General features: G+C 37.0%; 1 protein-coding gene across 4 annotated transcripts; it reads right to left on the bottom strand.

Annotated features, from left to right (window-relative positions):
• Positions 1–6672: 6672 nt before the first annotated feature.
• Positions 6673–23824, bottom strand: ABHD17B (abhydrolase domain containing 17B, depalmitoylase). Of its 4 annotated transcripts, XM_084503849.1 has the most exons (6): positions 23590–23814; positions 20111–20313; positions 17913–18140; positions 17666–17819; positions 9107–9286; positions 6673–8228 (listed from the first exon to the last, which is right to left on the bottom strand). In XM_084503849.1, the coding sequence occupies exons 3-6, from the start codon at positions 18130–18132 to the stop codon at positions 8009–8011; spliced, it is 774 nt and encodes a 257-aa protein (XP_084359975.1). In that variant the 5' UTR covers positions 18133–18140; positions 20111–20313; positions 23590–23814; the 3' UTR covers positions 6673–8008. The 4 variants fall into 4 exon arrangements, with proteins under 4 accessions (XP_084359975.1, XP_084359972.1, XP_084359974.1 ...); XM_084503846.1 differs by having other exon boundaries at positions 17666–18140; positions 23590–23813; XM_084503848.1 differs by lacking the exon at positions 23590–23814 and adding an exon at positions 23244–23480 and having other exon boundaries at positions 17666–18140.
• Between the last annotated feature and the right edge of the window lie 174 nt (positions 23825–23998).

The following is a 23998-nucleotide window of genomic DNA, read 5'->3' as shown; positions in this document are numbered from 1 at the left end:
GTGTTTCTACATACAAAATGTCATAAGAAATTATCAGCTATAATGCAATGTAAGCAATAAAATATTGATGTAGATACTGAGGGAAAGATATATATATATATACACACATATACTTCTTAGAATAAATAAAGTTAAAATAAAGGGTTACTATATGAACTATATTTACACACACCTTTGGCTAAAAGATATCAAATTGCTACAGTATACACCAGATAACTTCACTATAAAATTAAAGATGAATATTTAAATTCAGCCTCAAAATATATGCAGACACATGGCTTTACTGCTTTAAAAAAGTGTTAAAAAAAATCTAAGTGTTTTTTGAAGATAACCATTTCCTTTTTTGACGTTTCCTTCCTTTTTTTTTTTCTGAATTATTATACTGTAGAAACAGTATCAGCATTCTGTGTTACTTATTTTTCCTAATAACAACTAAAAATAAGTAAAAATGTCTATAGAAGTATTGATCTATATACACAATCGGTACTAAATGCTGTAGTTTATAAAGTTTGGCTCTTCTCTATCAGTTTATTTGAAAGTATGTGGCCACATATTCAATAACACAGTTTCTTTTTACAGTTCCCCTTACTGCTTCTCATACAGAACACAGCAGAGAATAACTACAGTGATTAAGGAGGCAGAGCACTTGTCTTACAAATAAAAATGGAGAGAAAGCTGCTGACAGGCAGTAAGATGGCTAAGATGATGGCAGAGTTGTTTACTAAATCCTGCAAACTAGAAATGAAGGACACTGAAACTTGTAAGACAGGGATTTAAACAGAGAAAATAAAGTAGTATTATTTTTTATTATTGTTATTATTTTACTGTACAGTGAGCATTGAAATTCTTGGATTTGTTTTCACAGAACAACAGCAGCAACAACTTTAAAAGGGGCATAAACATTCACAGACAAAACATAAGTAGATATTAAAAGACGCAAGTTTGAATGTACCCTTTAACATTTCTTGTTTGATAATTTAAGGTCTGCATGGCCTGCCTTCCTAAATAACATCTGTGACTATCACTATTGGAGACAGAATACTGGGACAGATGGACAACCGATCTGACTCACTACCGCATTTCTTATATTTTTAGAGAACTTACTGCAAGGAAGCATTTACAGTATATTAGCTGCTACTCTGCATTTTCAGACCCACACAGAAGCATGATACAATTAAAGGAAAGAAGGATGAGCAATCCTGCATTTATGGTAGGTAAGATCACAGGGTATTGCAGAACAACCAACAAAAGAAATCAATACATTTGTTTAAGGTAAAACATATTATGCACCTATGTCCTGACGCTTTACATGCAGTCTATGTAGTGCAAGAAGTTGCAATAATATAAAACTAAAGACCCCTGTGTTTCATGGAAGCCCCCATGAAGGGTGGATCAGCTCCCATCATCATAACTAAAATTGTTTCTTTAGTTAGATCTACATACTATATAACAGGGAAAACAAAACAAAAACAACTCTTTGAAACATAAAAGAAAAGCACAGAAAAGAAGTGCAGACTGTTAAATCATTTACTGTGAATAAGAATCAAATCCTTGGCTGCCATACACATTCATGACTGACTCCAGTAAAACTGCACATATATAACACACGTATTTCTAACTTAGATTGTTCTATGAACTGACATTGACTTATGGAAACATGTAATTTCCTTATATTTTACCAAACACTTAAATAAACACACTGCACCTTGTAGTGTGTACATGCACTATACGCTAAAGTGGTTCCTGGTTACTACTTATTCCAATTATTTAGCCTACAGTTGAATTACAGTTCAGTAATGGTGTTACAGTTCAGATAGAAGAACAAAAGTACTATTAAACACATACATTCTCATAGATGGCCACATCCTCACAAACAACACACAGAAAAAGACGACTACTCAGTCCAGAAGTTGTTGATCACTGACGAAGCAATAATAGGAAACAAGTCTGCATTTGGTTCATTTATGTAGTTGTACAAACAAGGGAGTTCATACAACAGCATAAAAGGAATTAACATGATTTTTAAAAATTTTATTCTTCGTCTATCCTTCTGTTCTGATTCCAAGTTCTGTGTTACATCATTAAAGCGGCCACAAAATCTCTGACAGGTAGCGGCTTTTATTCAAACTTGTTGCTAACTAAATATGTTACCACAACACAAGAAGAAATCTAGTAAGAAAACCACGCAATACTCTGCCTTCCTCTGTACAGCATGATACAAAAGAGTTGTCCATATACCATATAAAGGAGTAAACCGTATATTTAGCACTACCCACGTGCTGCCTTGTGTAGCAGAACGTTCTGAAAAACACAATGCCTCTTGTCAGCACTTAGGTTACATTGCTCATTTTTTTTCCTGGAAGTGCTTCTAATAAATGAAAACATGCCCATTAACAAAACATAATAGCATCATCTGGGAGGCCATTTCAGACCAGCGACCTCAGCAGAAAGCAGCATGGATCCTATTCTGAACAGTGCAGCATCTACCAAATGGGCCACAGGAACTCAATCAAGAACTGGGGCTAACTCACTGAGCACTGCATGTGCCTCCAAATCAGTAATCTGAAAAAGCTTCTGGTGGTGTGCATCCACATTCTCTTGCTCTCTCTGGGATGGCTTACAATTTCTTCACATTTAAAGCATATTTGGATTGTATGATCTTCAAAAGCAGATGACTTGCCCAACCAAGAAAAATGCTTTAAAAAGAGAGCTGAGAAAGACTTGTATTACTGTTGCATGCCTTTGAGGTACCACAAGAGTTATTAACCAAATTATACTAATCTTTTTATTTGTAATAAAATTTTAATACTGTTATAGCTTAAAACTCATTTGGATCATTGGCACAGCTTTTTCAGAACAGTATAGTAAATCCACCATTTATCTGACTCCAGATGAAAGCTTAGGGCAAAAATGTTTGTGGCTTCATGGTTTTGGAAGAAAAAAAAAAAAAAAAAAAAAATTCAATGTTGTTCCCAATAGGAGAGCCTGATTCCACGCTCATATGAATATGACCTATGCTCTTGTAGGACAAAGGGCACTGCAACCTACCTAACATAATATGCACAGCTTCCAGCACTATAGGAAGACAAATTGATGATCAGATTCTTAATAATCTCTTCAGTATCTTCTCTTCTGTGCTGATGGTTAAAAAACTTGCACTTTCAGTTCTAGCATAGTCCTTTTTGTGTGTCTGTGTATGCATACATATATTTACATGTGCGTACATAGACACCTGCATTATATTGGGTAATATTAAGGAACTTGAAATAGAAGTCTGAAAGCCAAAGATAAAATATTCAATTCTAAATAGCTCACAGTAGTCTTAGAACTCCCACAACTTTCAGTAAGAAAGAAACATTTGGAAACGGGACGCTGTAAAAATCATATAACCATTTGTATGATACCTAACTTACCAACCACAAAACCTCTTCTAGCCAGTAAAATCTTTTTGATGTTTTCTAATTATTTTGAAATAGATTATTAGGTTAAAATACCATGCTAACACCTCTAGAGAAAACCTGATGCTGAATACTTTTTAAGGTTGATGCCTTTCTCCCTGGCAAAGAAATAAATTTTTACACTATGTGGATTTTTACACCATCAATTTTTTAAAGCATTTTCATTGACAATTTATCAGAAATATTTTAGAATTTTACATCCTTCAACAGAAAGAAAGAGCAAAAAATCTTACCTGAAAACTGAAGACAAAAAATAGAGTGGATAATTTATCATCATCTTACAATGGTATTTCTTCAGAGGGAAACACTGTTTCTTTACAATTAATATTGTCTCAATGCAAACCTGTTCTACATGTCAAGAAGTCCTTTCATGCTGGAATGTCACTCTGATGCTATGTCAGCTCAATAGGTCTTCAGGATAACTTTTGATGAAGTGTCAAATATCCATACTATTTAAATGAAGAGCAAGCCTGATTCAGCTGGTAGCTCAAAGTTGCATGTGTTTTTTCCTCACCTCCAATGAGAACACAGATTTTTCACTTGCATCTTACAAACACTATTCAAGTGGATTAAACCAAACTTTACTAACCAATTTTATTTAAAAAACACTATCCCTGTTTGGGCTTATCTACTGCTTGCTAAACACAAAGGTCATAAGGGAACAGTTGTGGCAGCAATATTCCCACCTGAGAAGGTCCAGGACCTCTTTCAAAGGCAAAGACATTTGCCTTTTTCAGGATTGCCTGTTTATACTTTTCAACCTTCCTTTAGCAGTAGAGTAGCAATACAAGCTCTGATAACACTATCAATAGTACAAATTCTGGTATTAGAATCAGTCCCAACAGCAGCATATCAACCACCAGCAGCATATCAATCTCAGGATAAAAAAAAATACAGGGGCACTTCCTGTAGCAGTCTTCGATGCTTTTCTGCTGCTGAAAGTTGAAACATTTTAAGTGGGAGGCAGTCAATAAACATAATTCCTATCATCCTTATCATTCGAGTCTCTGATTCTGAGCTGGTGTACAATGATGTACAAATATGTATAGTGCCAATTATCTAAAGGATTTCCATACCATACTTCACAAAATCACAGCACAACTGAGGCTGAAAGATCTTGAGATTACCTAGTCCAACCCACATAGCTCAGAGAAGGGTCAACTTCAGCAGGTTGCCCTGAGCTGTGTTCCATAAACTGAGCTGAGAGTATCCCTAAAGATGGAAACTCCCCATCTTCTATTCGCAGCACTCCAGATGTCTCACCCCACACCCAGTAGAGAGGAAGGTTCACCTCTCTAAAACTGCTGGCAAGTCTCCTCCTAATGCAGCCCAGAGTGCTGATGGCCTTCTTTGCTGTGATAGTGCATTGCTGGCTCACAGTCAGCTTGTCCACCCCAAAGTCCTCCTCTGAAGAACGGCTTTCAAGGAGATCAGCCCCCTAGTTATGCAGGTTGCATTTTCCTCCTCTGATTCTCAAACACTACTTACCTTACTTCTTAATTAGTTTTGTCACTTTACCTTCTACTACCAATGCATACCATACACTGAGAAAAAAATGAATGTTCTGTAGTGAGGTACTGAGTAGCTAGCTCTGTAGCACAGTAACATTCAATTAAAAGAGCCCAATTTTTCATGTTCTTAAAAAAAGTAAATTAACTTGGAGATCCATTAGTAAGAATAGCTAACGGAACGTACACTTAGAGCATTTTGCTGCCACATGAGAACAGTAAACAGAAGTGAGATCATGGTGTTATTTCTTAAAATCTGTGGATGGGAGTGAGATAGCGTAGGCTCAAAACATGCCCCAAAAGACCACACCTTTAGTGAGTAATCATAATTTATAGAAATGGAGTTTTTTTAAAAGGTGATTTGCCAGGTTTACAGAACTAAGAAGAATTTGCTGTCAAATATCTGGCTAAACAAATAAAAAAAGACCACATGGTTCACAATGCTCTTTTCATTTTCCGTAAAATAAAGACATTGTGCTATTAATGAATGCTGAATCAACTCTTATGTACCATGAGACAATTGCTGTTATAACAAAACAACAGCTTATTGTCAATCTCACCAAAATGATGGTTTAAAGGCAAGACAACTGCCATGTCAACTGTTTTCCTCCAAGCTGCAACAGCTCAGAGTTGCTTTACATCAGTCACATGTTTGTTGTCATAATATAACTCTCAACACAAGCTAGGCTGTGCATAAAAGCTATTTTAATTCCTTCAGTAAACAACTCATCTGAAAAATCTAGGTGTAAAATACAAATTGGAACAAACTGGCAGTAATTAACAATGCATAAGTGGTCCCAAGAGACCAGAAGCTTTACTCACCACTGTAATCTGGCACAGCTGCATCTACTGAAGACAACACAGTGCTAGTCAGGCCTTTTGTTCAGCCTCAGCAAAACAGAAACAAGAGCAGCAAAGTGGCTAGGCCACCTATTCTGTCCTTTCAATTAGAGGGTGCCGTAATATTTCTCAGCAGTCAGATCTTGTGATGACACTTGATCATTTGCCTGCAATCTGTAGTACTACCAGCCACTCTGTATCAGCATTCAGAGTTCTCCAATCTTTATTTGTGTGTACTTCTGAAAGAAGCTCTGTAGACACACTTTAGAATTAAAGCATTCAAACACTTAAGGGAAAGTATTTCGATCTAAATCACAGATAGTGTCTAAACAGCAGTAAGAAAATAAAATAAACTGTATATAAAGTATGATGTAATAGAGCTGATTTACATAACTATTTAAGAGCATTTCCAACTCAATATTGGATTGGGGTGAAAATCTACTCTAACATATCTGAGTACTAGTTTGAAGTTCAGAACATACTGATTCCTATTTGATCAGAAAGGCAAACAAAAGATAGCCGAGAACAAGCTTAAGTTGGTTTATATTCAAGACAGCACAAGAGGAGACACTGGAGATTTCAAAATTAAACTTAAATTCATTATAGAATAATGAATATGAAGAAGTCTGCACCAAGAAAGCTGTATGTTGAGCAGCTGACAGCAGAAAATAAGACAATGCACAGGAATAGGAAGGTGATCAGAACAGTAGATGATGATAAAAGAAATGTGCCAATATTATTAACAGTGGATTACTGTTTTACTTCTCAGATTTCTTGGAGTAAAGTGGAGATACTTATTTTATCACCAGCAACTATTGCTATTTCTTTAAAAAAAAAAAAAAAAAAAAGAAATGAAGAACAGCAAGTGTGTGGAATATTGTTTACTGTTAATCAACATAACTGAACCAAAGTTTTCACAATACTTGATGCTACATTTAATTATACAATAGTCTCAATCACAAAACAAGTAGAACAATTAAACTACATAAGGCCTTAAAATTAGAAGCACAGTGTGTATCGTCAGAATATTACTTTGTTTACAAATAGGCTACATGGCATTATTTTTTCATAGTTTTATTCAAGCAAAATGCATTCAAGGGAAAGGCAACTTACAGTTTATTTTACTACGAATTAATAGAAAAATGTCAACATTCTCTTCTTGTCCCTCCTCCCATCCTGTCCAGGACCAATTAGTAAGATTTCCATACAATACCCAAACAAAAAAAATATTACACTAAACATCCAAAAGTAAGTCTGAACAGACTATTCCAAAGTTGCAAATTATTTATTACAAAGTTGGATAAACTTCCAGGTTCTTTCTATTGAAATATTGCATCTCTAACCAATCAGTGTTTAAAACTACATTGCCCACAAAGCTTTCTAGGTTCTAAAAGCCTTAATGGTTTCAAAGTAGTACTTAGTGGCCTCAGTAGAAATCACGTGAATGACATTTATGTTGTTACAATGGTAACTTGTGATATTATTTTGGCAAGATTAGGACTGCTGAGAAGACGCATGGACAAATTTGTCCTTTTCAGGTTAAAAAAAAAAAAAAAAGCACACAAAGAAAACAAAACAACTAAAATTTAACTAACCACAAAAGATATGAAATATATGCAAAAAGATTTTGATCTCTTTGAGAAGTATATGCAAAGAGATTTTGATCCCCTCCCTCCATAATATGGCACAGGTTATTTCCAGTGACTGTTTGTTCTTATTACGTACATGAGTAATTGCTCAAATTTCATGGCTATTGCATTTTTACAGGACAACTGCTTAGAAGTCTGGTTTTTAATTTACACCTGTGCCATAGAATAAGTCACAGTACGTTTTGAGATGTTTGAAAAGTATTTATAAACTTGTTTTTAATATGCTAAAGCATTTGGCAACACTTTTACAGCATTTGATTTTATATAATTAAAATTTCATACAGTACTCCTTGTGATTTTTTTGTACATCTGAAAAGAAAAACCTCACACAAAGTAATATGAACTGCCAAGCTTGACTGTATGATCGTGTAATTCCAGTTTATAATACTGGCATTAAAACCTTCATTAATTATGTTGACAAATCATTACCTGTGCATTTAATGAAGGCAACCAACACGATTTGAAAACACAACCTTCAGGTTTTATGTTATATATGTATCAAGGCGTGCAGTTCTGCAGTGAAATTAAAAAGCATGTAAATATACAAAGAAAATTACAAGTTCACCAGTTCCTGTGACACAAACTGTTTTAATCTTTCAAGGTACTGTCCATAGAGCTCCACATCGTTATGGCCCGCTCCTTCTACCCACAGTGGTTCTACAGGTCTCTGGCAACGTTCAAATAATGCTAGGCCATGTGAAAAGTCAATTACTTCATCTTCAGTCCCATGGATAATTAACACAGGAGACGTTATTTTAGAAATTTTGTCAATGCTGTAAGAAAAAGATTATATCTATGAACATAATCAGTTTTATTAAATCTTCAAGGACCAGAGACTCATATTCACTTTTTAATTACACATTGTAGTTTTGACTATTTAATGTTAAAGCTTTTTAAATTATCAGAAAATTAAAACTTATCAACACCCTGGAACACTTACATTAGCACAGGTAAAACTATGTCCTAGGAAGGAAAAATACTTGTGAAAACTATTACGATTGAAGAAAAGAGTAATCCATCTGAAAGTGGTATTCACTGATTTTTAACATCAATAAAAGGTAGTCATTGAACTGATGAAAATACCACTTCAGAATTTTTCAATAAAAAGCATGCTTGCCAGAACAGAAAGAATTTTGGCTTCTAATGTTTAAATATGTGGGGAAAAAGTCTCAAGTTAAATGTTCAAAATTCAAGGTATTCCTTGAGCCAAGTATACCAGTCCATAATGGTCAACTAATGGCACAGTTCTGAAATAAACGACAGGAATTTTCTTCAGTTAAGGTCTACTTATTTTTTCCTGTATTTACTAATTATTGAAATACATGCAAAAGACTTTAGAGTAAGATTAACAACTCACTAGAAGAGAACTGCTTGTTAGTATTAGTGGTATTAGGAGTTACATACACAGGAAAACTAATCACTTCTTTTACAGATACCTGCTGCAATGATTGGAGATGAGAAAAACCTAGAAGACAAAGTTCTAGAAACACCTTCAAATCAAACATTTCTTATTATTGTTATTCACTCTGATTATTATTTTTTAAGCCTTTGAAAGAAAATTCTGAGAATGTCATAATACCTGTTTCCCTAATATAAAACTTCTGTAATAGAAAAAAAACACATGCAGAAAAAAAAAAATCTAACTACTTACTTTGGGAATGCATCAAAGCAATATGTCTTCTTTGTATCAGGAAAAGCTACTCGCATTCCTGAAGTCAGTGGAGAATGAAGAATTACAGCAGCACTTTCATACCTAGCAGCAAGATCCACAGATGGTACTGTTCCTATACTTTGGCCATATATGATCACATTTTCAGGGCGGATTCCGTACCTAAAAGACCAAAAGTATTAACAAAAATGGCATATAGAACAAAATAGCCAAAAACAATTACACAAATAAGCAAACAAACCATTGCTGTACACTACTTTCCTAAAAAGGATGAAACAGGTGCTAGTAGAAGAACAAGGAAGTACATTTTTGAACATTTCTGACCTTAAAAGACTTACTTTGCATTTAAAGCACATTTTTCGCCTTATGAATGCAGTTGCAAATTGTATGCTAGCTGAGTACCTTTATTGCTAGCTCCAGTCAAGCTACAACAGAAAACTGATTACAGCCATATTTATTCTGTATCTTCAAGTAGATGACAGTCAAACCTGCAAAAATGTGTTGGGCTTTATCTGCTAAAAACTGCAAGCTAGTAAGAGTACTCAGCAATTTCATAGGAAATACATGCCCATACAGACAACGGCCAAAATATTATACATTCTCTGTAACAGCTGAGATACTTTTCTCATCACAGTTTGACAGGCAGGTTAGCCAAAGGAAATACCTAAGCTAACTCACAATTAATACAATTCAACAAGCACTACAAAGTTAAAGTCAGGCTCCCCTCCTAGTAAGATGAAAACCTTTACTTCTTCTGTAAATGAGGTTGACCAAAGAGTTGTACAACATCTGGTTAGCACCCAGAAGTATGCACCAGGATACAAAGATGGTTTGATTGCCAAGTAACACCATGGTACTGGAAAGGTCTATAAGCAGATGGTTGTGCTGGCAAGGAAAGCATCCAAGGCAGAAATGAACTACTTATACATTGATACATAACAGCAGAGTCCTTTTAGTACAGATTCAGACTGGAGAAGAGTGTCTATCTAGATACCTTTGTTTAAATTTACTTAGGAAGAGATACTGAACTGCATTAAAAAAATGTAAAATAATCAAACATTGTTCTCACATATTATCAGAAGCCTGTTCAGCTGATTTACACTAGTCTAACAACATTATGGAATAGCATACAGTAAGTTATCTGCCAACTGACAAAATTCCTAAAAGGACTGACAACCTGTTGTTTTCAGTTAAAGTTAAGGAAGGTGCAACCATTACCTCGTCTACAATAAATGTATGCATCTTTTCTGCCAAAGCCAGGAGAGCTGTATCAGACAAGAAGACATACCTACAGAATTCTCAAACTGGTTTACTTGCATACACCCAGAAGAGAGAAAAATTGAAGTAAAGAAAAAATTCCAATATTTTATAAATATGGACATCTGGATAGTAACTATGCAGTACTACATAAAAAAGGTCTACAAGTCTCAAACCCACGAATATTAGAGAAAAAAGATGTTTCTCACACGTACCACAATATTCAAATTACCAAGAAAAAAAATCTGCTAGTACTTTTCAATAAGCCAGAAAACAAGCTCTGTATGTTACATCTGCAATACAGTCTGTTATGTGTTACTACAGGCGGTAACACACTGACTTATAAACAGATAATCTAGAAAGATCAAGAAAAACAAGATTATATCTAAGCAACAATGTAAAAATCATTAGCACCCCAAAACTCATTAGGCACTCCACTAGCTTTCTAAGTTAAGGCTAAAACCCTCTCTACTCACAACTTAAAATTTAAATAAATAAAAGAATAGTTAGTGTTCTGCAAGAACAAAACATAAAAATTGTAAAAGTATCATCACAAACATCTATTGACTCAACCTATACCATGACTACTTAATTTGCTGATTACCCTAGGAACTCTTTCTAGGGAACACTGCTAATGATTAAGAGTTCTAAAACACTAAGACTCAATCATCAGTCTGACATCAACAGCAAACCATCTGCTCAAAAAAGTTCTTGGAGCACACTAAAAATTCAGTCTGATTAACGAAGACTTTCTTAGAATTCCAACACATGCTACAAAACAACGAATTAATGCTTTGAAACCTAAACAAGATGCAGCTCTCACTATTTCTTTATCTCTTCTGATACACCTGGGAACTGTTACAACAGCTCTAATTCATCACTTTTGTGCACTCTGAAAATACAGTATTTCATACTGTATTTCAGCTCATACAATCAGAACTCAAATACATCGTTAGTATGTATGCAATCATGCATTGCAGCATTAGTATGACATTGAGTGTGTGATGACAGTTCTTAAAAAAACCCTGCAAGTGATCACACATTTCCTCAAATACCAAATTTTAGAATATGAAGACCACTGCACAGAATTTTAAAGCAAAACGTAAAAGTACATTTTGAAGAATATATTCTCCAATGTCTTTATTCTTCCCTCTATTTTTACCTAACCTTAGGCTGAAGGATATAGATCCAAACAGTATCTACAAGAAGTAATCCATGAATAGGTTTACTTTAATGTAAACGCAATAAATGCTTTCTCCACCACAGCCAGACTGCCTTCACAGCACCCCTCAGAAACTATTTGTTTCACAGTCTGGAAACAAAGCCAGTGAAACCTATCATGGTAGAGGTAGTTCAAAGCTTTCAGACTTATGAATATTCTGAATGTAAATATAAATAAATAAATACGTAATACAAATAATATGATAAATAATATAATAAAAATTGCAATGATACATATATTCAAAATAATCATATTTTGAATATAAACTTGTTTTTGATTACTAATTTAACTATTCCTAATTCAATAATTCTATGAGTACAATGAATTATGAATTGAAAGCTTTGCCTGGTTTCCCAAACTAGGAAATGTCAGATCAAGAAAAAGCGACAGTAGTGCTTCTCTTACACAGTGCCTAACAATTACCATTCATCCTTAGGAAGGGCAAAGTAATAGGCTGTAAACACCTGTTCAGGTGCCAAGAGCTCAAAGACATGCTGTGAAAGCTGTTGGCATCTTTGGAAGATTTTACATTGGTCAGATTAATCGTGACTCAAATCAATAACACTACTGATTGTTCACGTAATCTTAGAAAAATTCTGCCAGAACAGTCAGACCTTCAGTGTTTTGCTGTTGGCAGTGATATAGGGATTTTTAGCTATGATCACCTGAATGGTCCTTGGAACAAAAACCTGAAAGTAGCTGTGCCCAGATGCACATTCTCAGAGAAAGCAGTATTCGTCAGGGACAATTTACTCTAGACTGAATCTGGCATAGAATTTAGACATTTTCAGCAGTTTAAAGGCTGCCTATAACATTTTTCTCTTTCCCACAGTAACTGAAATTTCAATTCTTTTCAACATCTGATTTATCCTTTCTTTATGTTTACGCACCTAAGGGTTCCCTGCATGGAAAACATGTAAATACTGCTCTTCAAGTTAATGTAAAATGAAAAAGTAAACATACCTCTGCTGACAAAAGCTTGCTAGCATTCACACAGAGTCTAAGTACTCAAACTTCTGTGCACTCACCACATTAAAGGTACAGGTTAACGTCACTACTAAACTAAGATACTGCCAAAGAAGACAGTACCATTTTCCTATTTGTATCTTCAGCCACGTAGTGTGCCCACTGGGCTTCACCAGCTGATTTAGGAAACAATCCCTGAGTAGAGGACAGCTACTTTTTGGCTCCTTTGTGCCAACTGTCTTTAGGGTCAGACAAGAAGTGATATGACACAGGAGGGGTAGAAGGAAGAATGCCACCATAACTGCACCATCACACCACTCCCAAGTACTAGAACCCAAGCTGACACAGGGCCACCGATAAAGCCTGTGATTTCTCCTGGGAGCCTACATATGCTGATCAGATATTGATGGGGTCTTGTAATAGAGGCAACTCTGAACATTCCTTCCTGATCTTTTCACCTTCTGGCAGGGAAAGAAGAACTAGTGTTCTTCTCTTGTACTAAAATATTTAGTACAAGAGAAAGCACAAATATTTCTTTTTCCTCCTTTGTGACTACTTTCACAATGTGCTGTAGCAGAAACTCCTTTTCCATTCCCTTTACATTTTTGTCTCTGTAAATAAGACCTTTTCTACTTCTTAAGCAACAAGCCATATTACACTTACTATTTTCCTTTTATTGAATATAAATATTACCATTACATGCGAACAGCAAAAGTCACATCTGGCTGTAGTGATTTTTTGTATGTGTATTTATTTTTGTGTGTGTGTTTTTGTTATTAGTTTGTTTCGTTTTTGTTTTTAAGACTTTAGTTGCCTTTAACAATCCGAACCCAGCTGAAATTACCATAGTATGGTTTGTGGGCCCTCAGAGTGCCTGCCATTTTGCATCTGATACATCTGATGGAGACAGAAAGCAGTTTATCTTATTACCTCAAACTATTTATCTAGATAAACAAACTGTTTATCTGGAAGACTTGCTCCCTTTACAGTATAAAATAAGGTGTCACTACAATCTCCCTTAAAAGGGTAGATCTTCGATAGTATCTCTCAGATTCATACTACTAAAGAGGTGCAATAGATGCTCTAAAGAAGCTACTGTTGTGGAGCTATTGCAACACACAGTTTTAACCAACTAACAGAAGTGCTTGGGGCACAGGGAATAAAGAGGAACATCCTGAGGGAGTTTTAAATGCACATTTCAGAACCTTTTGTCATCATTCATATAACACATGAAATTACAGCTGCAAATTGTAGAACATGAAGGATAAACATCTTCCACACCTTTAACTATCACATGAATTTCATTCATGGCGTGGAATGTTGCTTATAGTTCTTCCTCAACTCAGGTGCACCCTTCTGTGTATACAACATGCAACACTGTCAGAAAGGAAGAAGGTATGTTTTAAGAGGGGCACATCCACTAACCATGCATGTAGTAATCAACAAGCCACAAATCCTTTGCCTCTTCCATGATGGTTTGGACTTTCTTAAACCTTACAATGCTGCTAGTACATTTGTTTTATTGGCAAGATTTCTTTTCACAATAAGTTAAGGCTACATTTCCCTACCAATTTAAATAAAAACTCAATCTCTCTCCAAATATTGAAAGTTTAGGCACCAGAAAGCAATACCCCATCTCCTAGCATAAAAGAAAACTACTTTTGAATGAACAATGTCATCTGTGAACTCTTAAAAGAACACTTTTCAGCCAACACCGAAATAGACTAAAATTATGTTCATACTGTAGATGTTCTGTCACTTTGACACATCAGCCTGACAGTGAGATCCTGCAGTTTTTCAAACATTGTGCAGCCCATGGTAAGCAACAATGCCAAGGCTGCTTGGCTTCTCAAAGTTGAATCTGGTCATGAGACTACGCTGGCAACTCTTCAGATTTCTGAATGAACGCCACTTGCCCTGCATTTGCCTGAGGCTTGTTAAACCTTTCCACCCTTCCTACAGTGTCATCAAAGGCCTTCAGAGTCCAGGGCAGCATAAAATAGGCGTATCCCAGAATGACTACTGGAATTTCAACACTTTGTAGCTATGACAGTCAGAAAAAGAATGTCCTCACTTGAAGCTTTTACATAGTGCCATGCATATGAATATGTAACAGCATGCATCTTTCCCAAACACGATGCCAATGAATCACCTTGCCATCTTCCACAGTCAGCAGTCACAGGCATAGCTACTGAGTCCTATTAAAATACTAAAAGCGGGTAAGGAATAAGGACAATTCAGAATCTGCATCTACTGTTTTTCTCTTCAGATATGCTACCAAAATAGCTCTCTATATTCACCTAGAAGAACAATAATGTTGACATTCCCTTACAGCAACCACTTTTAAGAAAACAATTTTGTGGTAATCTCAGTATCACCCTGAATATTACTTCTAAGACCATTTCCAGCTTAAGTCCAATCACCACAGGGAAGTTGTGCCGATTTGCAGGAAGGACAATCAGGATTGTTATTCCAAGATATAACTTAACACTAACGTGTCTCTACCACAAGCGTCTGCATTAACTGTAGAAATGACAGCCACGTGAACATTTCAATAAGCCCAGAAACACCTTTCAATGCTGGGTTCTGTGACTCCATTTCTCAAAAAAGATAACAGAGGGAGCTGTGGGTGGCTGTGATCAACCTCCAGCAGACACAAATTCTTCATTCCATTTTTTGTCATACCACATGATCTGTGAGACACTGTTTGTAAGTCCAGGATCCCTTCCTCTCTCTTCCTATCAACATGACTTTCAAAGGAATTACAGCTATACTTACATCTATCCGACAAACAATCCATAGAGTAATTTGTTTTTAAAGAACATGAACTTTATAAAACATTAAAGACTGTGCCAGTACAACGCTGACAAAACCGGCTACACTAGAAAAGTAAATCAATGCTGCAGCAAATGCTCAAAGGTCTCTGGTCCAGATATTTATCAAGTATTTTAGTGCAGCTGAGCACCATCTCAGGGCTTAAAAGAATATCATGGAAAGGTAACCATCCTCTATGAGACAGTATGTCCAGAGTCATGTGCTGAACTTTGTCCTGCTCCATTCAAATACAAAAGCAAGACCAGGACTGCCAGTTGGAAAGTTGTTGAAAGCAGCACAGTGGAAACAAGTAATACCAACCACTTTTTAATGAATGGAAATTAGCTAGACCAACCCAAGCTTTAAACACCCTACATATTTCTACAGGGGGGTTAGTACAAGAAGTTTAGACATAGGAAAAAAAAAAAAAAAAAAAACACACAGGCAGCAAATAAGCTTGAGGTGAGGTCATTTCCAAATAGCAGATGGAAAAGCAAATAGAAAATGTATTTAGAGACATATACCCCCTCAATGTCTGTTCAGCAAAGGATGTATTCAGATGGGATATTATTATGAACCTTAATCTTATTTGGTTAGAGAAGATATACCATAGGTTAAGGATGGAGGGAAGAATTCAACTTGCTATCACGTTTCATCTTAGGTTTTCATGAAGAAATTATTAGGGGACGAAGTGGTGAGAATGCAGATGGAGATGATCATTACCAATTAGAAAAAAAAAAGACCTTAGAAACTTCAAAGCAAATGATTAAGTTTCATCATCTAGGTCTCCATTCTTCCAATATGATTGAACAATTCAGACCTTCTTCAGCATTGTCCACAGACCACATTATATTTTGGTCATTGCTACTGGGTATTTCATCAAGTGGCTGTCTTCCAGATCACCCATCAACTACAGAACAGTCACCAGAGCACCTGTTGCAGCTCTTGGCTTACCAAGCAGATGTCTAGTTAAGTCTCAACATTCCTCTATAATAAAAAGAAATATGATAACACAATACAGATGTTTTAGAATACAAGGCTGAATAGCCATCCTATCCGTTTGTACATGTATGAGGCTCATGGTAAGTGTTCCTTCTTTAATCTATGAATGAAATACACTTTAACAGGACAAATAACATTAAAATTACCTTTCATAACGTAAAAGAAATGCAAGAGAAAATAACTACTTAGAACTCTGAAAAAGGATAAAACCCTCCAAAATAATAGGGAAACAGTTATTATTAAATTGAGTTTTAAATTCACCACGACAATACCAATTCACAGGATTTACAGAATCTACACTTGCCTAATTTATATCCCTGATATTTTATTATTAAACAGCATAGTCAGGTTATGATGATTGAACTATAATAGGCTGCACTATATTGAATTCAGTTTTTCCACAGCTCTCTGGTATATTACATACACAATATAATGGGATTCTTTTTGGTGAACATTACAAAGTATTTTCAAATATATTTTTGTCACTTGGGTACTCGTAACTCAGTAAGAGTTTTGCTTTAAACTGAACAAGCCATGATTAGAAAATGCTCTCAAATTTAAGCAGCAGACATTCAGTGCTGCACATACTTGATACCTGGGACTCCTAACTATAATCAGAGAATACATCCACAGTATTTTGTCTTACTACTTTACCCACCCCCAAAAACAGAGGCATAAAACACAGAAACTTTGGAAATTACATCCTTCTAGCTCAGATTTTTTTTTCTTGAATTTATTTGAGCTAACAGCACTGATGAACTTCTTGGTTTTTTTTTGTTCCCACTATAAAGGTATTTATGCAGATCAATTACAAACTCTCTCAGATATAATATTTTGCTAGGGTAGCTTAATATCTTTTGGAAAGGCTGTAGCTGCTAGTCTGAATTCTGAAACAAATGGGGTCTGAACACCATGAAGACTTTTAAGTATCAGAAAAAGAAACTTGCATTTTCTATCACCCACATCATACCAGTGGTTCTGTTACTGGGAAGATTATGATAGGTTTTTCTTCTCTTCTAAGATTTCCAGCTAAGGAGATCCCAAGCTATGATAATAAATGCTATCTTCTTATTATTCAAGTAAGGCTGAATGATATCTTATTAAATTTCATCCCACTTCACTCTCTGTAGTGTATCAGCACCATACACCAATCCTGCTCAATACTGGCAAAGACTTTGGTAGACGCCACCAATCAGCTTTGATATAAATACATTAAAGCAGATTAAGTACAACCATTTAGAAAGAGTGCTAGAAAATAAACATGGCAACTAGTGTCTTACCTTGTCCTAAGAGCCACCCAAGCAGCATCAATGTCAGCATACAGATTCTTCTCTGTTGGCTTCCCAGAACTTGCACCATATCCAGAATAATCATATGAAAATATGTTGCAATTAATCCGTGAACCCAGTCCTATATAAAAGCTGCTCATCTGACCTAAGTCAACAGCATTTCCATGAGAGAAGAGCAAAGTATACTTGGCGTTAGGCGAGCAACGCACAAACATACAGGCAATCCTGTTACCCTTACTTGTTCTAGTCATGAAACACTCAATGGCATCTTTTTCTCTTGAAGAATATTGCCAGTCTGCTCGCTCAGAGAGATGCAAAGTCCAGCGACTACCACTTTCATCACACATCAGTGTGTACGTGGGATCAGGAGGTAAGAATGCCAGTTTGGAGGCGATTTTCCCTGGGCATGGCGGACAACAGAAGAGGCAACACAGTTCACTAAAGGAAAGATTATTCATCTTCTAGTCTGAAACAGGAAGAGAGAATTGTATCAGTTTCTAGTTATAATCCTGTATAAAAAGAAAAAAAAAATGGAAAATGTAAACTTAACCTCTAATGAAAATAACACATAATTTTAGTGGAAACATTTAAACACAGCACAGATTTAAATACGTAAGCAAATTTCTACACAATAGCTTATTTGATAATATTAGCTAGTTTAGGATGAGCATATTATTAAAGAAGAATGGTAACTCTAAACCCCAGCCAGATATTAAAGCTAAGATATGACTACCCAGAGCAAGAACATGCATGAGTTTTAGATTTTCTTTTGAGGAAATGAAGTCCCTCACCTTCAGGCAATAACAGAAGAATTCATCCCCTTGACAAATATATGTTAGAAAGAGTAATTAAAATACGTTGCAGTGTTTGCAGAATACTAAGACCATGCAGGTCTCTATAGCCAAGAATTGCTACCACATTGTCCAAATACTGGGAATACACTGTCATGATGAGTTATGGGCTCCTGCAGGTGGTATCAGCAGTAGAAAAGGTGTGTGAAGGCCAAAACTTCAGGAGGCAAAATTAGATGCTTCTACCCGCATAGTAAGCACTCAGACTTTCAGTCCACTAAAATCCAACCTAGCTCTGTGCTGGCTGACACCAATGTTTCCACACTGTTCAAATAAATTTTTGGCTTAGTTTTCCCTTCTTGCACATTTTTGTGATTTGGAATTGGGATTATATTATCCACCTGAATAATACAACTGCTTTTATTCTATGCTTTAGCAAAAACATTTTAAACCAAATGCTCTAACATGGATACTTGGCAAATCTACATAGTCTATACTAACAATTTAAAGCACTGATTAACTGAGTAGGAAGGGGAGAGGAGGGAGGTTGAAAAAGACCAAAAAAGTAAACACACAGACCTAAAGCAAGGTAGTTAAAGACACAGCTGCTCTGAAAAACAAGCACTGAGTTTACAACAGGGAGAAGGAAGAGGAAAAGAATTCTTGGTTGTGACAGTACTTTTTCCTCAGAGGTAAGAGGGGTGATGTAATCTGCCAGTAACCATGCTGGACACCAGCACACCTATGATAAGTATTTACTTTCCTAGCGTGAAGGCATCTGATGTTTCATATGAACTTGAAAAGAAAAACAAAAACTTTTGCATCCCAACTCTACCACGTCTCATGCTCAGTTCCTACTAGGTCATGCAAACAGGAACACTCTTACAGTTTCGTGTACCAGTTTCAACTGCTAGATCCAAACATAAAAACAGGAACAACAACAACAAAAACTAGCTTCTGATGTCCACGTTCCTACACAGTTTCAGAAATACTTGTGGAAACCAACAATAAAATAAAAGAAAATCTCTTTCTGCTAACTACAGTATCTGGCAATATTAAAATCACATTTCAAAGTTTGTTCTCTGACTTCTATACAAGCATAGTCTTCATGCCTGTATGTTTCTCTTTTGAAAAGCTTCACAGAGCACTACTGTAAGAACTTTTCAATATAGATCACTGAGCAATTAGCCTTATTTTGGATGCGTCTATTCCATTTGGTATAGATTGATTGTATACTGCTGCTTAAATGCCACATAAAATATACTTTTATAGTAGTAAGCAAGCAACAGCAATACAGTATAATATGCAACACGAGCATTCTTGGAATGCTATTGCACTTTGTAAAGCATAAAAAAGTTTATTTGCCAGAACTGATACAGTCAAGTGCTTTCATTCCCAGTCTCTAGTTTTCTGCAAAACAGAAGGAAATCAGATTTAGACATGGGTGACCAACACTACCAATTTAGAGGAGACAGCAGAAAGGGGCCACTGCCTCCCATAAAAAGGCAGATTGTCTCTCAAGTAACAAATCCCGAGTAAATGACTTGCCAGCTAAAGAAACAACAGCCTCATGTATTTATGCAATCTGCAAGAGTAGTCACTCAAACTTGTAAGAGCTCATCTGTTCCCTTTCAAGTGAGATTACCTGGACATTAATTTCAATCTGCAAGACACGACAAGTGGAAGAGATCTACTGAAGAGGTCCAGGGATTCGCAAAAGGCTTAGATCGTCTTATGCAAAAGAGCAGCCCAAGTTTTTTCCTGCTTTATGTCTGTTACAGCTGTAAGCACCAAAGGAGACACGTTTTTCACCTCTAATCAGAAGGTTCATGTCCACATGAGAACATGCTGTAGAGAAACAAGTTAGAGAAACTGCTGTAACACCTCAACAGGATTTATTTTTTTTCCAAGTACCATCCATAGTCCAGTATTTAATTACACTTCTATTTCTACCAAAATCTATTGATTGAGTAAATTTTCCCATCTTTTCAGAGAAGCTGAAGGCCAAAGCTAGAAAATACAGTTTCTAAAGTGGGGAAAAAAAAAAAAGAAAAAAAAAAAAAAGCCTTTTGTGCTCAGGACAGTTGGTCTTGGAGGTTTTTTCCAACCTAAAGAATTATAATTCTATTCTAGCATAAAATAACAGACACAAAATTTCTTACTAGCTTCCCAATCGACTTGTCAGAAAGAATTAAAACAGGCGTTTACATTATTTATAACTATAAACAGCCCAGCAACACGACAAATATGATTTCACTCAGAAAATATTTGCTATTTGTCACAGTCATTTCAAGAGACTGGAAGCTGGCCTGTGGAATTCACATTACTGCAGTAACTGCAGTTAATCAGCTGAGGTGGTACTGTGCCCCAAGATAGCTTAAATGTGCTAAAAATGGGCTGCTGCCACATATGGCAAATGACTTATACTGAACAATATGGCTTAAGTATTACTTCTCTCCTGTACTAGACAGCAGTGTAGACTTCACGTAACAACCATTTAATCCAATGGGAACTATCTTTACTGAAACTAGAGATTCTTATTCCCGTTATTTTCCACCTAAGCCATGGCTAGCAACAACCTTTTCTTTAAAAGAACTACTTGCTGTTTTTCTCCACTTCGAAGACCTAAAAAAGCAGGAGATCCCTAGCATCACTAACCGAACAAATCTGTCACAAAACACCTACTGAACTTCCTCAGGAGGATACCTTCAGCTAAATGCAAACAATGTTTTCATTATACTGGAACTGGTTTGTCATTCATTGTATTCACATGAGTGTGTTCTTAACGTCCGGATCTGGAATGGAACCAGGATGTGAGAGTCCCCAGGGTGCATAGTGTAATTCTGATATCACTGTTTAGAAGTACAACTGAATCAGCATTTCAGCCTAGTAGTTATGCACAAGATGTCATAATTTCACTTCAATTAGAACAGGCACTGTCTTTTCTCAAAAGGTATACCGCTTTCAGGGAAGGGATTAAACCTAAAGTTTGGAGTTTTCTTTTTTTTTTTTTCTTTTTTTTTTTTTTCCTTTTTTTTTTTTTTTTTTTTTTTAATTGAAAGGCTGGGAAAACACATAACTCGATTTTCTGGTGACTTACCCAACCAGAAATTAAGATAAAATTTTAAAAAGTCATAAGTAAATCATTAATTAGCATTGCTAAGCCTTGGTAAAAGCAGTTCAGATTTCCCACTTGGGGATCAAGAGTCTTATTGTATAGTTCAGTCTAAAATGTCTATTTTAAGTGTAAAACAAAATTTATGGAATGTGAACAAAGTGTCATAGGTGATACCGATTAAAAAGCAGTCTAATAACAAACAGGCTTGACGTATGCTTTATCTGCACTGTTACTAAAACTGGGGCAAAAACAACGCCCACCACAAATTACCTCAAGCATACAGTTCCACAAATACAGATGAGTAATTTTAATGGGGCTCTAAGATACGTAGTGAATACCTAGGTTATAATCTAACACCTTTTAAGCTTGTATGATGTAAAACTCTGCCCTTATTACAGTAGAATCTCCAAAGCAAAGATCAACACATCCTAACAACATAACAATTTCACCTTCTGTTTGTTATTTCAGTAATAAAGATGTCAGTGCTGCTCTTCAAATGCAGTCCCTTATAAGATTACTAACAACAAAAAGAATATAGTATGAGAAATGTATATACCCTTCAGAACCATACAGAATTTTGTTTTACTTTATATAAGTAGGAAAAAAAAATGAGGGGAAAAAAACAAAACAAATCTGTAATGCATTAACTTTTACTATTGCTTCAAGACAAAGAAACAAAGGTAACTCAGGCGGCATCACCCACCCTTTATGAGAGAGCATTTAAAAGAAAGAGATCATTTTATCAAATTTATCTAACTCTCTCATGAATAAAAAAGTAACATACAAAATGGCAAATTTAAAACTGCCTACAGGCAGTAGTTTTAATCCATTCTTCAGCAATTAACCTTATGATTAAGGCTGACAGAAGACAGGGGAAAATTCATCCAACGTGAAAGAACACCTCAAATACTTATATTTATATTGTGATTCCTAGGATAACACAGACATAGTTCTTTCTTATAAGCAATTATTCCTGTCCTCCGCCCTCTGCAAATCATAACAACAGAGGGACTTCTATTATTCACATCTCTAAGTACTTCACTACATATTAGTAGCTTAGCCTTGAAAGCCCAACCCTTGCAAACACTTATCTAGAAATCTTGTATTTACATTAAATATAAATTATTCCAATCATGTATTTAAATTAAATTACTTATTTCATAAGAACTATTCAAAAGAACAAAGTCAAACTCGTAAATACTGCTGCCATTTTGTAAATCTTAGTGTTGTTCTAACTGTCTAACAGGCAAGATATTCATGTTGTGGGGTTTTGTTTTTATAAATAATAATTTTTCATTATACACCGCTGAAATAAGAAACTTTAATGTAGTTTCCCCTCGCATGTTCACTGAGCACAATGCAGTGAGATCCTGAGGTCAAACCGCTACTGAAACTCTAATATTTGTTTCAACATCTGCATTGTGTTGTCATGGGACAGGGTTATCTGCTGAAGGAACAAAGTATTTAGTATAAAGTAAGTAAGTATCCGAGTAAGTACTATGTAAAACCATTAAAGTCATAGAATCATTACGAAAGTACGCGTGGTGGGTCCGGAAAAGAGCACAGAGGAAGTCTATCCAGTAATAGGAGGAAAGAAACACCAGAAATACACGGAGGTAGCGCTTTAAGCCCCCAAATACATCTCGGAGCAAATTACAACCTGCACCAAATCGGGGCAGCCTGACAGGACCAAGGCTTCGCTCTGGAGCTGCCCTGGCTTCGAAGGCTGAAAGGACGAAGACCCAGAAGCGGCGGCGCTCCCGCAGGGCGGCAGGCAGGCGGGCAGGGGCGGCAGCCCAGGCACTTTCAGCCCCTCTCCCGCTGCGCACCTCAAGTGCCCGTGCTCGGGGAGAGCAGCTGGACCGGGGCGGGTTACATAACGCCGCGGCGCTGCCCTGACACCGCCGCGGAGCCGGTGCTGGGCGGGTTGCGGTGGGCAGCTCCGAGACCCCCCCCCCCCCCGGCCCCGCCGCGCCGCGCCTCAGCCCCGACACCCCTCAGCGTACCTGCGGCGGGCCCTCAGCCCTCAGCCCCCGTCCGGCGGCCCCCAACCGCCGCCGGGAGGAGGATGAGGAGGATGGGTGGGGGGTGGAGGGGGTGTCGGTTGGTGCCGGGTAACGGCTCGGCGGCCGGCTCAACCGTCACAACCGTCAGCGGCGCGGTGCCGGCGGAGGCCCCTGCCCCGGTGGCGGCGCGGCCTAAGGGAGCGGCGCCGCCGTCGCCCCGCCGAGCTCAGCGGCTGCACCACTGAGGGGGCGGCGGGAGGGGGAGGGGGCGGGGCCGGCCGCGCCGGCAGCCAATGGGAGCGCCGCCCGCCGCGCGGCCCCCCGCCGCCGCCGCCCCTCCCGCGCGGGGGTGGGCGGGGAGCGCGGGGCGGACGGCGAATCGGCGCGGGCGAGCGGGTGGAACAGACAG

The sequence above is a fragment of the Aythya ferina genome (assembly GCF_964211825.1).
Source record: "Aythya ferina genome assembly, chromosome: Z".
Lineage (NCBI taxonomy): Eukaryota > Metazoa > Chordata > Aves > Anseriformes > Anatidae > Aythya > Aythya ferina.
This window is presented reverse-complemented; position numbering and strand designations above follow the sequence as displayed.